Consider the following 15,175-nt stretch of genomic DNA (forward strand, 5'->3'; position numbering starts at 1 on the left):
ATCACAGCACCTATCAATTCTTGGCATCACTAGCATCTTAGCAGCAGTGGGAGACAAAGCCAATTTTCCTGATTGGAAAACCGCGCGCCGTTGACTGTTGAGGAGAGCCGAGAGCAGGACCTCGATCTGCTACGCCGCCGGCCACGTGGCCGCGGTGTCCAAGCCCCGTCTCCACCCTGCAGAGTGGAGCCGGCCAACGCATATCGTCTGGTTAGCCATCTCAGGCGCCGGCGACGCACCATTGCCGATAGGGTTCTGCCGCTTAGGGTCCTAGTCGGGTTCTGAGATCCGTGGTTGTGCATCTACTTGCGCATCGCACGTCGTTTTGCCCCCCGGTTGATCGACATGTCCAGATCGGGAGAGGGAGTTGTGGAGGGGAAGGGTTCTGGCCCAAACCCTAATGTTGAAGAGTTGCTACGCAAACTCCATCTCACGGAGGAGGAGGAGGCGGTGTTGGACCTCAGTGACGAGGAGGAAGTAGATGCTAAGGCGCCTGTGGAGTGGGCGCTGGTGGGGAAGGTCCTTTCTCCGGTGCCGATCCATGCCGATACGATCCGTACGGCTATGAAGCCAGCCTGGGGCAATCCAGCTGGACTGAAGATCAGGACCATCGGGGAGAAGGGGGAAAACAAGTTTGTGGCTGAGTTTGGAAGTGCCCGGGACAAGGAGCGTGTGCTGTCAGGCTCGCCATGGATGGTGAAAAAGTATGGCGTGTTGCTGCAAGAATATGATGGGTCTCTCAGTGCGTCAAGCATTGTGTTCGACAAAGTTGAGATGTGGGTAAGGATCTTAGATCTGCCAATTGGTTGGATGAACAGAGATAAGGGTTCACGTGTCATGGACATGATTGGCAAGGTTGTTTCCATGGACGTGGATGCCGATGGAAAAGCCAGTGGAGCCTTTCTCCGGGCGAGGGTCGCCATTGACATTGACAAACCCTTCCGGAGGGGCATCCTACTCAGACTAAAGCGACGAGAAGAACCAAAGTGGTTTAAGGTTCAGTATGAGAAGCTCCCATACATTTGTTTCTCATGCGGTAAATTGGGGCATACTGATTTGGAGTGTCCAACTCCAGCTGTTAGAAATGAGGAGGGGAAGTTGCCATACGATGTTCAGTTGAGAGCACCGGAGGAGAAGAGACGCCGGCTGCAGTCCTTTGCCGGGGCAGCAGCAGAGACTTTTGGGAGTGGCTCCTCCTCGGGCTTTTACCACACACGTCAATCGAATCAGTCGGGGGACCGGAGCTTTAGAACCAGATCTCGCTACTCTGATAGCGTGATGGGGGAATCGGAGGAACAAGAGGTGCAATCACCTCTGAAGGAAGACCGGGTGGATGTGGCTACAAGAAACAATGAAGGTGGGCAGGGTGCAAGCAGGAAGCTTGATATGATGGATGAGGAGGGGCGCCGGCCGGGTCCTCGCAAGAGGAAGTCGAAAGGAGCTACCCCAGGCACACATACACCTGACCTGAACATTCCGATGGATGGATCATCTGCTCTGGTGCCAGCGGGACTGGTGAGCTCGCGGGTGAATCAGATGGATCCAGGGGCTGAGAGTGGGGGAGTATGATTGAAACCCTCAAGAAACAAAAGCGTGGTGCAAACAACAATGCGAGATCGGCGGCGGCTGCGGAGAGCAGTCCCCGCCGGGCATAATGAATATCCTTAGTGTGAACTGCCGGGGCTGCAGGCGGCCCGAGGCAGTTCAAGAGATCCGCCAGTTGGTGGTGGAGAAGAGGCCTGCGGTGGTGTTCCTGATGGAGACGAGGATGGGGGAGGAGAGAGCTCTCGGCTTGATTGCAGACCTTGGCTTCCAAAATGCCATAGTGGTCAAGTCGGAGGGTTTAAGCGGCGGTTTAGTGCTGTTGTGGCGTGGCGACGTCATGATCGCAGAGATGAGCAAGTCAAGGTCACATATTGATGTGATGTTGACATGTGAGCGGCTGAAGATTTCTCATTGGCGGCTTACGGGGTTTTATGGTGAACCCAGAAGGGAGCGAAGGAAGGAGAGCTGGTACCTCCTGCGATTTTTGCGAGCACAGTCGAGTGAACCATGGCTGTGTTTGGGGGATTTCAACGAGGTTTTGGCGGTGGAGGAGCAGATTGGAGCCATTGAGAGGGAGCTGTGGCAGGTGACCGCGTTCCAGGACGTGGTCAGTGACTGTGGCTTCACCGACCTTGGTTTCCATGGTCTACCGTACACCTGGGATAATAGGCAGGATGCTGATCGAAACGTCAAGGTCAGGTTGGATCGTGCCTTAGGAGACTGTAAGTTCATGGATCGGCTGGGAGGATCTGAAGTGTTCCATCTCCCTCTGACGGAGTCAGATCATGCTGGCATCTTGGTGGAGGTGAGGAATTCAGAGCCGGTGGCGCGGGCGGGGGGCAGGCATCCCAATCCATTCCGGTATGAAAACATGTGGAAAACTCACGGGGAGTACAATGAGTTTGTGAACAAATCCTGGGACCCAGGGCCGGGCAGGGCAGATTTGTCCACAGTGGCGAATACTCTCTCAACTTTGCAAGGAGCACTGAAAACTTGGGATCGAGATGTCTTTGGTTCGGTCACAAAGCAAGTTAAGGAGCTTAGAGCGCAGCTAGAGGAAGAGAGAGGAAATACTCTCTATCGAGGGCCTACGGATAGGGAACGATCAATTATGTCACGGCTTGCAGAGGTCCTTACACGGGAGGAAGTGATGGCAAAGCAACGATCCAGGATCAGTTGGCTTCGGGAGGGCGATAGGAATACTGAATTTTTTCAAGCCAAAGCCAAAGCTAGAAGCAGAACTAACCGGATCAAGCAGCTCAAGGATGATGATGGTCGTGTCTTTACAGAACAGGTAGACAAAGAAAGATTGGCATGTGATTTCTACCAATGCCTTTTCTCAGCCCAGGATGATCTGGTACCGGAACTGGTGTGTACTCACGTGCCGAGAAAGGTGACGCTGGAGATGAGTGAATTACTAGCGGTACCCTTTTCTGAACAGGAGGTTGAGGCAGCGTTATTTCATATGGGACCAAACAAATCCCCGGGTGTTGACGGCTTCAACGCGGGCTTTTTTCAAACGCACTGGGTCCTGGTCAAAAAGTGTGTGATGGAGGCGGCATTGGGTTTTCTGAATGGTGGAGAGCTACCCGAGGAGGTCAATAAAACCTTGCTGGTCCTTATTCCTAAGGTAACTAATCCACAAGATTTAACCCAGTATCGACCGATTTCTCTATGCAATGTCCTATATAAAATTTGTTCCAAGGCGATGGCAAATCGACTTCGCCGGATTTTGGAGGAGGTGATCTCAGCTGAACAAAGTGCGTTCATACCGGGCCGTTTGATTACTGATAATGTCCTGATCGCGTATGAATGCATACACTATCTGAGGAACAAAAGGGGAAAACAAGGTGATTGTGCAATCAAGTTGGACATGGCTAAGGCCTATGATAGGGTTGAGTGGCGATATCTTGAATGCATCATGAGAGCAATGGGATTCCCTGAAGTTTGGATTTCTCTAGTGATGAAGTGTGTGACATCTGTGACCTTTTCAGTGAGGGTGAATGGAGTCTTCTCTGATGAGTTTAAACCGTCGAGAGGGCTACGTCAGGGGGATCCCATTTCGCCTTATCTGTTTCTAATATGCTCGGAAGGTTTATCATGTATGCTAAAGAACATTGGACCACAATATGTCTCAAGGGGGGTGAGAGTCAGTCGGCATGCGCCATGGATCTCGCACCTTTTGTTTGCTGATGATTGTTTGATATTCACACAGGCGTCGAAGAGGGGGGCGGACAGAGTGGCAACGATCCTTGACGAGTATCACCGAGGGTCGGGGCAGCTTGTGAATAAAAACAAGTCTGCCATCTTTTTCAGTCCGAATTGTGACGACGAAGACAGAAGGGTGGTTCATACCAGCTTGCAAATCGGTACTGAAGCGCTGGGGGAGTGCTATTTGGGCTTACCTACGGCGGCTGAGCGTGGTGCAACTGACACGTTCAACTATGTGCCAGCAAGGATGCGCGGCATGGTGGGAGGATGGGCAGAGAAGGGACTCAGTTGTGCTGCTCGGGAGGTACTTCTGAAAGCCAATGCACAGGCGGTGCCCACCTACCCTATGTCTTGTTTCAAACTGTCGCCTACGGTGTGTCAGAAACTTACCTCGACAGTATCTAATTACTGGTGGGGGAGTTCCCTCGATAACCACAAAATGCATTGGCTAAAATGGGAGAAACTCACAAGATCGAAAGAGGATGGAGGAGTGGGCTTTTGTGATTTTGCTTTGTTCAATCATGCAATGCTTGGGAAGCAAGGATGGAGATTGTTTTCACGGCCGGACTCGTTATGCGCCAAGGTACTGAAGGGGAAATATTACCCTAACTGTGATTTCCTTTCAGCTACCAAGAAAAGACGAAGCTCGGCTACGTGGAAGGCAATCCTTCATGGCAGAGACATCCTTGACCGGGGTCTGATCAAGAGAGTTGGACCGGGGGACATCAGTATTTGGGAAGACAACTGGATCCCTGGCGTGCGACCTCTCAAACCTTTGGTTCGTATGCCTAGGACCACCGTGGAGCGTGTACGGGATCTGTTCATACCCGGGACACGTGTGTGGAATGAAGCGTTGATACGTAGCTCATTCTTGGCGTTGGAGGCGGCTGAGGTGCTGAAGATCAAGCCGAGCAACCGTCTAGATGAAGATGTGATCGCCTGGGCACATGAAAAGCATGGGGCTTATTCAGTAAAATCTGCTTACAAGCTGCTCAAGCGGGACCAGATGGAAAAAGCGATGGCCGATGATAACAGGCAGGCATCAGCTTCAGGTGACTCGACCTTTTGGAAGGTGCTATGGAAACTGAATGTGCCACCCAAGGTTCGTGTCTTCTGGTGGAGGGTGCTCCATAATTCCCTGCCATCAAAGTCGGAGCTCAAGAGGCGACATGTGGCAAGAGAAAGCCACTGTGAGGTGTGTGGCAGTCGAGATGAGACCTTGCTTCATGTGTTCTTCGACTGCCCGCTCGCGAAGCGATTCTAGAAAGAGGTGAAGAAGGAGACGGGGATGTCGGTGCCAAGCATACAGAGTTGCACTTGGGCTCGGGATGTTCTCCACATGCGGTCAGGGAGGATCGCGACCACTGAAACAATTATATGTGGCGCCTGGGCACTCTGGACTGGTCGCAACGCGCGTGGTCACGGGTGCAAATCCTGGGAACCAGGTGCTACTGCTCGGTTCATATCAAAGCTTCTGGAAGACCTGGCGTCACTAAAGCGAGCGCCGGTGGTCAGACCGAGGGCGCCGAAAACGAAGTGGGAGAAGCCATCGCCGGGCTGGTTCAAGATCAATACGGATGCGGGCTTCGACCAGGTGACCAATACTGGCTCGGCAGGAGTGGTCATCCGGGATCAAGATGGTCTAGTGGCAGGTGGATCAGCAAGATGGTTTGAGGATGTACCGGATGTGCTTACAGCGGAGGCCATGGCGGCGAGGGAGGGTCTCGAGCTGGCTGTGGAATTGGGACTCGACCGGGTGATGCTGGAAGTCGATTGCCAAGAACTTTCGAAGTTGCTGCTAAGTCAACATGCGTCTACTTCACACATCGGAGGCTTATGTTTTGACATTTTAGAGCTAGGCAAGGTTTTTAGTGAGTTTAAGATTAGATGGATTCAAAGGGACGCGAATTCGGTGGCAAACCTTTGTGCATCTATGGTTTCGGCCACTGATCGCTGTCACTTCTGGATTGATAATGCACCGGGCTGGCTAGTCGATCTAGCGGCTGCCGATTGTAATCTTGCCATGAATTAATAGAAGCTCTATTACTCAAAAAAAAAATTCTTGGCATCACTCAAGCGTGTAATATGTGTCACTGAAATGAAATGATCATTCTCTTATTGTCAAGCAATAAAATTATAAATGCAACACTAGGATGATCTGTTCTTTTGGTAAGGTGAGGATTCAGGGAACAAAATGATAGCCGAGTCAATGCATATCTAAACACGTTACTTTATCACTAACTTCCATCAACTACATAAAGAAAACCATAATTGAGAAGAAAAATCAGGGGTGGGAGGTGCATACTTTGGGGGCGGTTGAGCGCAGTGCAGGTAGATCAAGTTCAGTGGAGTCGGGTGGCGAGGGTGGAGAGGGGAAGTGGTGTTGTGGCGGGGAAGTTGGGAGCCAAGGAAGAGGCGGCAGTACGGATGATGAGGGAAGGAACAGTGCAGAAAGTGGCCCCCACATGTTGGCGTTGTGCAAGCGATGCAGGAGGTGAGTCCACATGTCGGTGCCGTGCAAACAATGCAGGCGGAGGGATTGGGGTGGTTCGTTCTGCCTCGTGGACTATTTCGTTTCTCTTTTTTTTTAGCTATAGAGATTTTATGGTTTTTATAGTTATGGAGATAGTGATGGAGAAGAGATTCTTGGTTGAGATGATTTTTGGTGTCTATATATTTTTATTATACGTTATACAAAATCACATAATTCCTTTTAGGTTGGCCTAGCTTTTTCTACAGAAACATCTACGAGTGTATTATGCATGCTCACCAATCTGACACGAACCAACGACACTGGACTTCCCTCTACAATCTACATGTTAATGAGAGACCGGGCCATGAGGCTGATATTGGGTTACCGGTTACAGTAGCATTAGGCTTTGGGCCTGCATGCAATTCCGTGTTGGGCTTGGCCCATGTAATGAACTACATAGACGACCTCCGTTGCTTGTGGAGAAGGGCTATCGATGAACACAATTGATGAAGCAGATCGTCACGTCACCTCCGTGCCTTGTCGACATGCGCGCAGCCGAAGAAGATCCGAGAACACGACGTACGTGTACAAAATCCAATGCAGATATAATTACGTTGAAGGCGTGCATGCGTACGTACGTCACGGCGGGGGAGACTGTAGCAACGCATGCAGACGAATCAGGGACGTGCCAACAGTTTTTTCTCCGGGAACGAAATCCTGCAATGATACACTGATCCATCAGTAGTATATATATATAAGCGCGTTCGAAAGTGACGCTGATAGTTCGTGGCTCATATACTCCATGTAATGCTGTGCATTCACGTGTATATATTTTGTTCACAGCGGTTATATACTCTTTCCGTCCCAAAATAAATGCGCTTCTATATTCTATAGAATGCACTTATTGTGGGACAATTTTTTGAATGCTAGAAATGTATTTGTTTTGGGACGGAGGGTTGGTCGTCGTTCGTTCGATTGTCTGAACAAGAAACCGCGAGGAAGGAGGTTCTTTTTCTAGACGACCGTACCGATCGAGCACTACTCGTATACGTACAAAAGTCACCGGCGGCAAGGTGGAACATCGATGAGAAGCGTTTGGAAAAGAAAAAGAAAAGTACTCCTAGGGTGTGCTCACTGCAGTTGAGTTGGACTGCGGCTAGCTGCAGCCCCAATCTCAAACGATCATGCCCGCCGTAGTCCGAAAAAGAGCTACGATAGGCGCGCATGCATCGTAGTACGACGTACAGTACTAGTACTAGATTTGAGATCTCAACGGAAGAGAGAGCAAGAGACTGACGAAATGCGAAGAGAAAGGCAGAGGCCGATGCAGTGCCAATGCAATATGCAAGCACGCGCATAGAAAGCCGCGCCGGAGAACATGCCCGCCCGGCTAGTCCTCCAAGCAAAGCAAAGCAAACAAGCCGGGGTCATTCCTAGGTTGCCTTGCCGCCGGGGGCACACGTACGCACGCATGCATGGAAAGCTAAAGCTTGCCGTTCCCTGTTCCAAACTGCCGTTGCATGCAAGCTGCCTGTCGTGCATGCGAAAAAGCGAGGAGGGTACGCGTCCGTGATTCCGGACTGTACGGTATGTGCCGGCATGGACCAGACTGTTGCTGCTGGCGCATTTCTTTGGAAAAAAAAGAAAGAAAAAGAGCAACGGTCTAGAGGAGGGATTGTGGGCCATGCCCATGCATGCTGGCTTCAATGTGATGTGGCGTCCTACCGTCCTACTGCTGACTAGTCAACACGACGACACCGTCGCACTCACAATTCAATTCAATCCGGCCAGGGACCGTCAGTGCTTCGAGCTCCGCTTCCTTGTTTGTTCCTGATCTTCACCGCTTATTTTTTCTGATGCGCTGATTTCTGTGGGGTTAATACAATGGGAAGCAAGTAAGAAATATAATTTTAGAAGGATTGAACCAAGGCGCGATCAACTGTTATATTTAGATACATAGTAAAATCAATGTATCAAAAAAAATCAAATGATTTATAATTTAGAACGGAAAGACTAGTTATTTTTAGCTTTCAGCTTATAGAGTAAATAGAAAAATGATTATCCGGTCACCACCAAAATACAATCACACTTGAACCATTTGATATAGCACCCCATAATCCATTAAAAAACCTAAAAGCTAGCTAAAAAGGCTAAAACCAGATGAATAGTTGATCCATGCATCAGCAACCTTCTAGCACTCTTGCAGCTGCGGAGTCTGCAGCAGGGGCGGACCCAACACTAGGGCAGCCCAGGCCATGGCCCTAGTCGTGGCCCATGTTTCGAGGGAGCAGGTCTTCAGTTTTAGCCCATGAAGCAGCCCAACACATGAAGCCTGGGGAAGGAGTAGGGCAGCAGGCGCTCGGTGCTTGCTCGCTGAGTCGCTCGGTCTTCCATCGCTCATGACTCGTGACCGCTGCCGCCCTCCAACCCGCCCTCGCGGCCTCGCCCGTCGCCCACGCTGTCCAGCCGGGCACCGGCCGCCGACAGCCGCCCCTCGCCCCCTCCGGCCCTCCACTCTGCGCTCCGGTCCGGCTCCGCGGCGTCACCCCGCCGCTCTAGGCAGTCTACGGTGGCGCGGTTCTTCCTTAGCCAGGCTCCTGCCGCCCACCCGCTACGACGCTACCGCCTACCGGCTCCTTGCTTTCAAGTGAGCAGCCGAGAAGAGCATCTGAGCAAGGTTTGTATCTAAAATTGATTTTGATTCTAAATTTCTAAGTTCCAAATTTCGACTCTTTGATTCTAATTTCTCATTACAATGTACAAGAAGAAGAGGACAATGACTTTAGTTTCGTATTTCTCTCGAGTTCCTGAGCAACAGGGAGATGCCGAACAACAAGCTACTACATCCTCAACACCAGATCTTATTATTAACCTTTACTTGATCATTTTCTTATTAACCTTTTGCTTCCTCCTTTTCTTATTAGGAGTTGTTATTGAGGATATGGAAGTGGACAATGTGAATGCATCAAATCGTCGCTAGACAATAGGTATTTATTTTCAGGGCTTGTTTAGTTTGCAAAATTTTTGGCGAAATGACACTGTAGCACTTTCGTTGTTATTTGACAATTAGTGTCCAATCATAGTCTAATTAGGCTTAAAAGATTCGTCTCGTGAATTTCGTCTAAACTGTGTAATTAGTTTTATTTTTTATTTATATTTAATGCTTCATGCATGCGTCCAAAGATTCGATGTGACGGAGAATCTTGAAAAATTTAGCATTTTGGAGTGGAACTAAACGGTACCTCAATGTTCCATGATATTTCTTAGCTATTGTATCGTACTATTAACTATATAGATGCAGAAATTCTCTCGATTTACAAACTTTGCTTGAGAATAATTATTTTTTGTGATATATATATATATATATACTGTAGCTTCGATTTTTGGCCGCTAAGATTTACCCCTAGTCTTGGCCTTGTTTAGTTGGCGAAATTTTTTGAGAAATCGTACTGTAGCACTTTCGTTGTTATTAGTTTTGTCTAAACTGTTTAATTAGTTTTATTTTTTATTTATATTTAATGCTTCATACATACGTCCAAATATTCGATGTAATGGAGAATCTTAAAAAAAATTTACAAAATTTTAGGAACTAAACAGCCACTTGCCAAATCCGAGGTCCCCCACTGGTCCGCAGCCAGAGCGCCAGTTTGGACTTTGCGAACGTGCCGTGCATGCTGGGTAACACTGTAGCGGCAACTGGGCTACTACTACTAGCAAGCGCTGGCGGGCCGGGGCCAAGCAATGAATGCGGCGCGACGGTAATCCAGACCGAATTTTTTATTATTTGGCTCTTTTTTCGAAAGTTTCTCTCAAATAGACCTCTGGCGGAAAGAATTCTAGAAATGGATCCTTGGCTCGGCGCCACGGTCACTGGTGCCGAGGTCCTGGGCACGGGAAAATGGTCTGCTAGGGGCTCGGCGCCAGAGTGACTGGCGCCGAGCTCGGCGCCTTAGTGAATGGCGCCGAGACACCTGCATTTAACCTAGCCTGCACTTCTTCCCCAAGCTGATTTTTGGCTAAGTCCCTAAATTTACCGTGAGATGGATATATAAAATTTTGGCTAAGTCCCTAAATTTACCATAAATATACCATCAACGTCCAAACATAGGCAGCTTGGTATACAAATATACCAGAACATAAATGTTCAAGTTGTAAACCCAAGCAGAATTTGGTTTGACCCAAATCTTTCATTTCAATCTCCGTCTTTAATTGATGATGTGCTTCATTAATATCGGGCTCGTTGCCAATGATATTTAGATCATCAACGTACACCGATGTGATACAAAATCATGTTGATGATTTTTTAATGAAGACATATGGGAAGTCATCATTATTTGTGTATCCCTTCAACTTAAGGAATTCACTTAACCGATTGTACCACATTCGGCCCGACTGCTTTAAGCCATATAATGACTTCTGCAACTTGACGCAATACATGTTGCGATTTGCCTTGGGATTTAGTATACTGATTCCATTAGGAACTTTCATATATATCTCATAATCCAATGACCATACAAGTATGCGGTCACTACATCCATCAACTGCATAGATAGACGATTTTGTACTGCTAGCGATATTAAATATCGAAATGTTATTCCACTCATTACCAGAGAGTAAGTTTCGTTGAAATCAACACCAGGTCTTTGCGTAAAACCTTGTGCCACAACCCTTGCTTTATATCTCACCACTTCATTGTTTTTGTTCCTTTTACGGACAAAAGCCCATTTGTATCCCATAGGGAAGATACCAGGGGGTGTTGGCATTACAACCGAAAATACTTCTCTTTTATAAAGCGAGGCAATCTCTGTTTCAATTGCTACCTTCCACTTATACTAGTCCGAGCGCTTCTTGCACTCCGCCATAGACTTAGGATCTGAATCGGTTTGAAGGATAATAAATGTCGGCAATTATGGACTTACGATTATAAGATTATCCAGTTTCTACGAAATTTACAGTGATTTTGTCGACCCTTAAAGATTCATCATGACTTCCTAAAACGATGGATCTAGGGTCTTCTGATGTTCTAGTCTCAGTGTTTATGCACATAACTGAGCTAGATTGTGGATCACTTCTATCCACAGGACATTGTATGTTCTCTAGGTGTCTTTCAACCAAATGTTGTGTTGTATTTTTAGTCTTTTTTGCTTGCCAGCAATCACATCTTGCCTCTTGAAAGTGCTTCTCCCCCTCTTTTTACTAATTTGGGGGTGAGTGGTTTTATTAGGTACCTTCACTCTTTCAGGCACATTCCTTGTAGGATGGAGAGACTTTGTAACACCTTTATAATCAAAGAAAGTGTCTGGCAGATTATTTACAATATTTTATAAATCAATAATTCTTTGAACTTGTAGTTCAGTTTCTTTAGTACGTGAATCAGAAAATGGAATGCTTTCTGCATTCCAATCAATTTCCTGGCATTCCTGTTGGTATAATTCTCCCCGTGATCTCAGGAAATGATCCTCATTAAAATTATAATCAGCGAACCAGGTTGTAAATAGATCCCCTGTTAGAGATTCTAAGTACTTAATGATCGACAGAGATGAATATCCCACATAGATCCCCAGTTTCCTATGAGGACCCATCGATATCCGCTAAGGTGGTGAGATGGGTACGTATACTGCGCACCCAAACTTAAGCAAATGGGAAATACTCGGAGAATTCCCACGTACTAACTACAAAGGGGATGTTTCATGATATGCAGTTGGTCGTAGTTGGATTAGGTCAACATTGTGCAGAACTGTATGACCCCAACACGACATAGGCAATTTGTAATTCATCAACAAAGGTCTTGCAATGAGCTTGATTCTTTTAATCAATGATTTAGCCAAACCATTTTGAGTATGTACATATGGAACGGAATGCTCAACCTGAAATCTTAATGCCATGCAATAATCATTAAAAGCACGGGACGAGAATTCAGCAGCATTGTCCATTCGGATAGATGGAATCCGATGTTCAGGATAATGTGCCTTCAACTTAATAAGTTAGGCCATTATTTTGGCAAAAGCATGGTTGTGTGTCAATAAAAGTGACACGTGAGACGATCTAGTAGATGGGTCTATCAATACCATGAAGTACCTGAACAGCCCCGACAATGGTTGGATCGGACCATAAATATCTCCTTAAATTCTTACAAGGAATTTAAATGGTTCAGCTCGAATTTTAAGATATAATGTTCTTAAAATTAATTTCCTAGTTGCACAAGTAGTACAACAAAAATCTTTATTTTGGGGAAATTTTGCATTTTCCATATCATGACCAATAGAATTACCGATAATTTGCTTCACCATCCCTATTATAGGGTGCCTAAGTGGATCATGCCAGTTTCGGAATGTATCGACATCTTGGAAAATTATCTTATAAGCAACATGTTCTATGGGCTTTATATATGTAAAGTACAATCTAGTTTGGAGTGAAGAAATCTTTTCGCAAATTTGTTTGCCATATCCAGTAAGTTTGGTAAAGAGAAGAAATTCCTCTTTATTATCCATATGTGTAGGGTTACGGCACCTCCTGCGTCAGGATGGGGGCGGGGGTTCGGGGGTTTTCTCGATCTGTGTGAGAAGATCCTTCTTCTTAACGGAAAACCCGGGGGCCGTCATAACCCCCCGCAGGTCGAGTTTTTTTTATCCATATGTGTTTCCACATGGAAACCATTCTTACGGACGTCCCTAAAACTTAGAATGGTACGAGTCGAGTCGGGATACAACAATGCATCCTCCATCGTAATTTGTGTACCAATAGGGAGAGTAATAGTGGCTCTTCCTAAACCAACTATTAACGCATCGCGGCCAGCGATGGTCATAATATTTCCTTCTCATTTCTTAAGAGTCTGGAAATATTTCATCTCTCTAAGTATAGAGTTTGTGGTACATGAGTCCACAAGCCATAATTCTTCCTCCTTGGGATTGCGATCAGCATACATCTATATGTAAAACAAATGTAATTAAAATACTCAAATATAACATATAGAATTATACATACAATATATTGATTATCAAGTACAATAGTATGGTATTACAATATCTCTGAGTTGGTACAACTTAACAACAATATAAAGAAGTTTGTACAACTCTCAAGCACACTAAATAATACAACCCGAAACAACTATATGTTTATTTGGCTAAAACTATTACAACATATGTATCTAATGAGATATCAGTGCTGGATCGAGATTACTCCAAATCTTCAAACATGTTTCCATAACCAAAGTCTAGGAGCATGTTGTCCGTCGATGGAAGGTTCTCTTCAATGTTAAGAGAATTCATGATCACTTGTTCTTTAAAGACCTGATTAGAACAACCCTCTTTCGGGATAGCCTTAGATGCAAGATTAAAGTGTGCCTCATATCTTGTGTCTCCTGTTGGCTTAACCTCTTTTAAGAACTTTTGGTACAAAGCAACCAGATGCTTAGGTGCACGATAGTTCTTAGCAAAATGCAAAAAAATCTCCACATCTATGACACTTATTGTCATTTTTGGATTTCGCATTGTCCCTCTTCCTTTTGTTTGAATTAGGCCTTTTGTCTCCTATTGTGTTTGTGTTTACCAGTTTTGTTCTTTGGAAAAGATCTATTGAACATATTCCTAGTATTTTCCTGTACGTTGTGAACCTCAAGCAGAGGTGCCAAACCAATAGGGCACTTATGATGATTCTTTAGAAGAAGTTCAACATGTTTTTCTGCCTGAGTCAATGTATGAATAAGATGGGAATAAAGCTGGTAATTATGAGTCCTATATTGATGTTGCAATACTCTATCAGACGGAAGCATAGTGGAGAGTGTTTTCTCTATCTTATCTGCATCCGTTGACTCTATCTCACAAAACTTCAACTTAGACCAAATCCTATGAACATCGTGATTATTGTTTGCCACAGATTTGAAATCTTAGAGACGTAAATGATTCCATTCATAATTAGCCTTAGGCCAAATAAGTTCTTTTTGCTATTCATATCGCTCTTTAAGAGCGACCCATAATTCGTGAGGATTTTCAATCATAAGGTAATCACTGCTATGACACGGTCTCTAGGCAGGATAATTCATAAGGAATTAAACACAGCCAATGCCATAGACTCCATTACCTTGTGTTAATTAATCAAAATAATCAAGATATTTTTTATAATTTTAAACCTACAGTAATTAAAGTTTTCTAATTTTGTGGATAACTTTATTAAATTGCATCTAAGTCACTAGCTAAATTAACATGTATGTGGTGCAAAAGGGGTTGGAGGCACCAACATACTCAATTCTATTATAAAATTACAAATGCAACATATATGTTGGTACAAAAATAGGGGGTTTGGGGGCACCAACAAATTCTAATTTAATAATCAAAGTCACAAGTGTAATATAATAGAATCACATATTGCATTGTAATATAATAAAACCAAACCACATATATATACAATGACAATGTACAATAGGTACAGAGCAACATCAAATAATACAAATAACTGATGTTCTTGTAGCAAATAAAATTAGCTAAATCATATGCTAATTAATTGTACTACTACTGAAAGGAAAAAATAACTAAGAAATAAAATTCCTAGGCATCAAAATAGGCCAAAGTCGACCCAAGCGAGCAGCAGCCCAGCGGCAAGGCCAGGCGCATGGCCTAGCCAAGCTAGCGGGGAAGGGGCAGCACTTGCGTGGGCCTCAACCTGGGCCTGGGCTGCCAATCTGGCCTAGGGAAACCCTAACCGCCTAGCCCAACTGTCGTCGCCACCACTTGCAAACGCCACCGTCGTCGTCTACTGCCATCCCGGTGTGGCAGAACCGTCCGAAATAACACGCTTTCAAATGCGCTCGTCTTCCACTAGACACTAAACACCTCGAAAGAGAGATATATCGGATAGTTCCGTCGAGCACACCCTAAGGGAGAACTCAAAATAATCCATGTTTTACGTCCAGAATCCCATAATAAGTATGAGCTTACAATACTTAGTCCA

General features: G+C 45.8%; 1 protein-coding gene across 1 annotated transcript; it reads left to right on the forward strand.

The window, feature by feature from the left end:
• Positions 1–5,044: 5,044 nt before the first annotated feature.
• LOC136465252 (uncharacterized) lies at positions 5,045–5,788 on the forward strand. The gene has a single exon (XM_066464061.1). It carries the CDS (start codon positions 5,045–5,047, stop codon positions 5,786–5,788), a length of 744 nt encoding a protein of 247 aa, XP_066320158.1.
• Positions 5,789–15,175: the final 9,387 nt, after the last annotated feature.

Source organism: Miscanthus floridulus, chromosome 7 (assembly GCF_019320115.1).
Source record: "Miscanthus floridulus cultivar M001 chromosome 7, ASM1932011v1, whole genome shotgun sequence".
In the NCBI taxonomy this organism is placed as follows: domain Eukaryota; kingdom Viridiplantae; phylum Streptophyta; class Magnoliopsida; order Poales; family Poaceae; genus Miscanthus; species Miscanthus floridulus.

Coding starts and splice junctions, on each gene's coding strand:
- LOC136465252 (XM_066464061.1), top strand. CDS start 5,045: ATGTCGGTGCCAAGCATACAGAGTTGCACTTGGGCTCGGGATGTTCTC.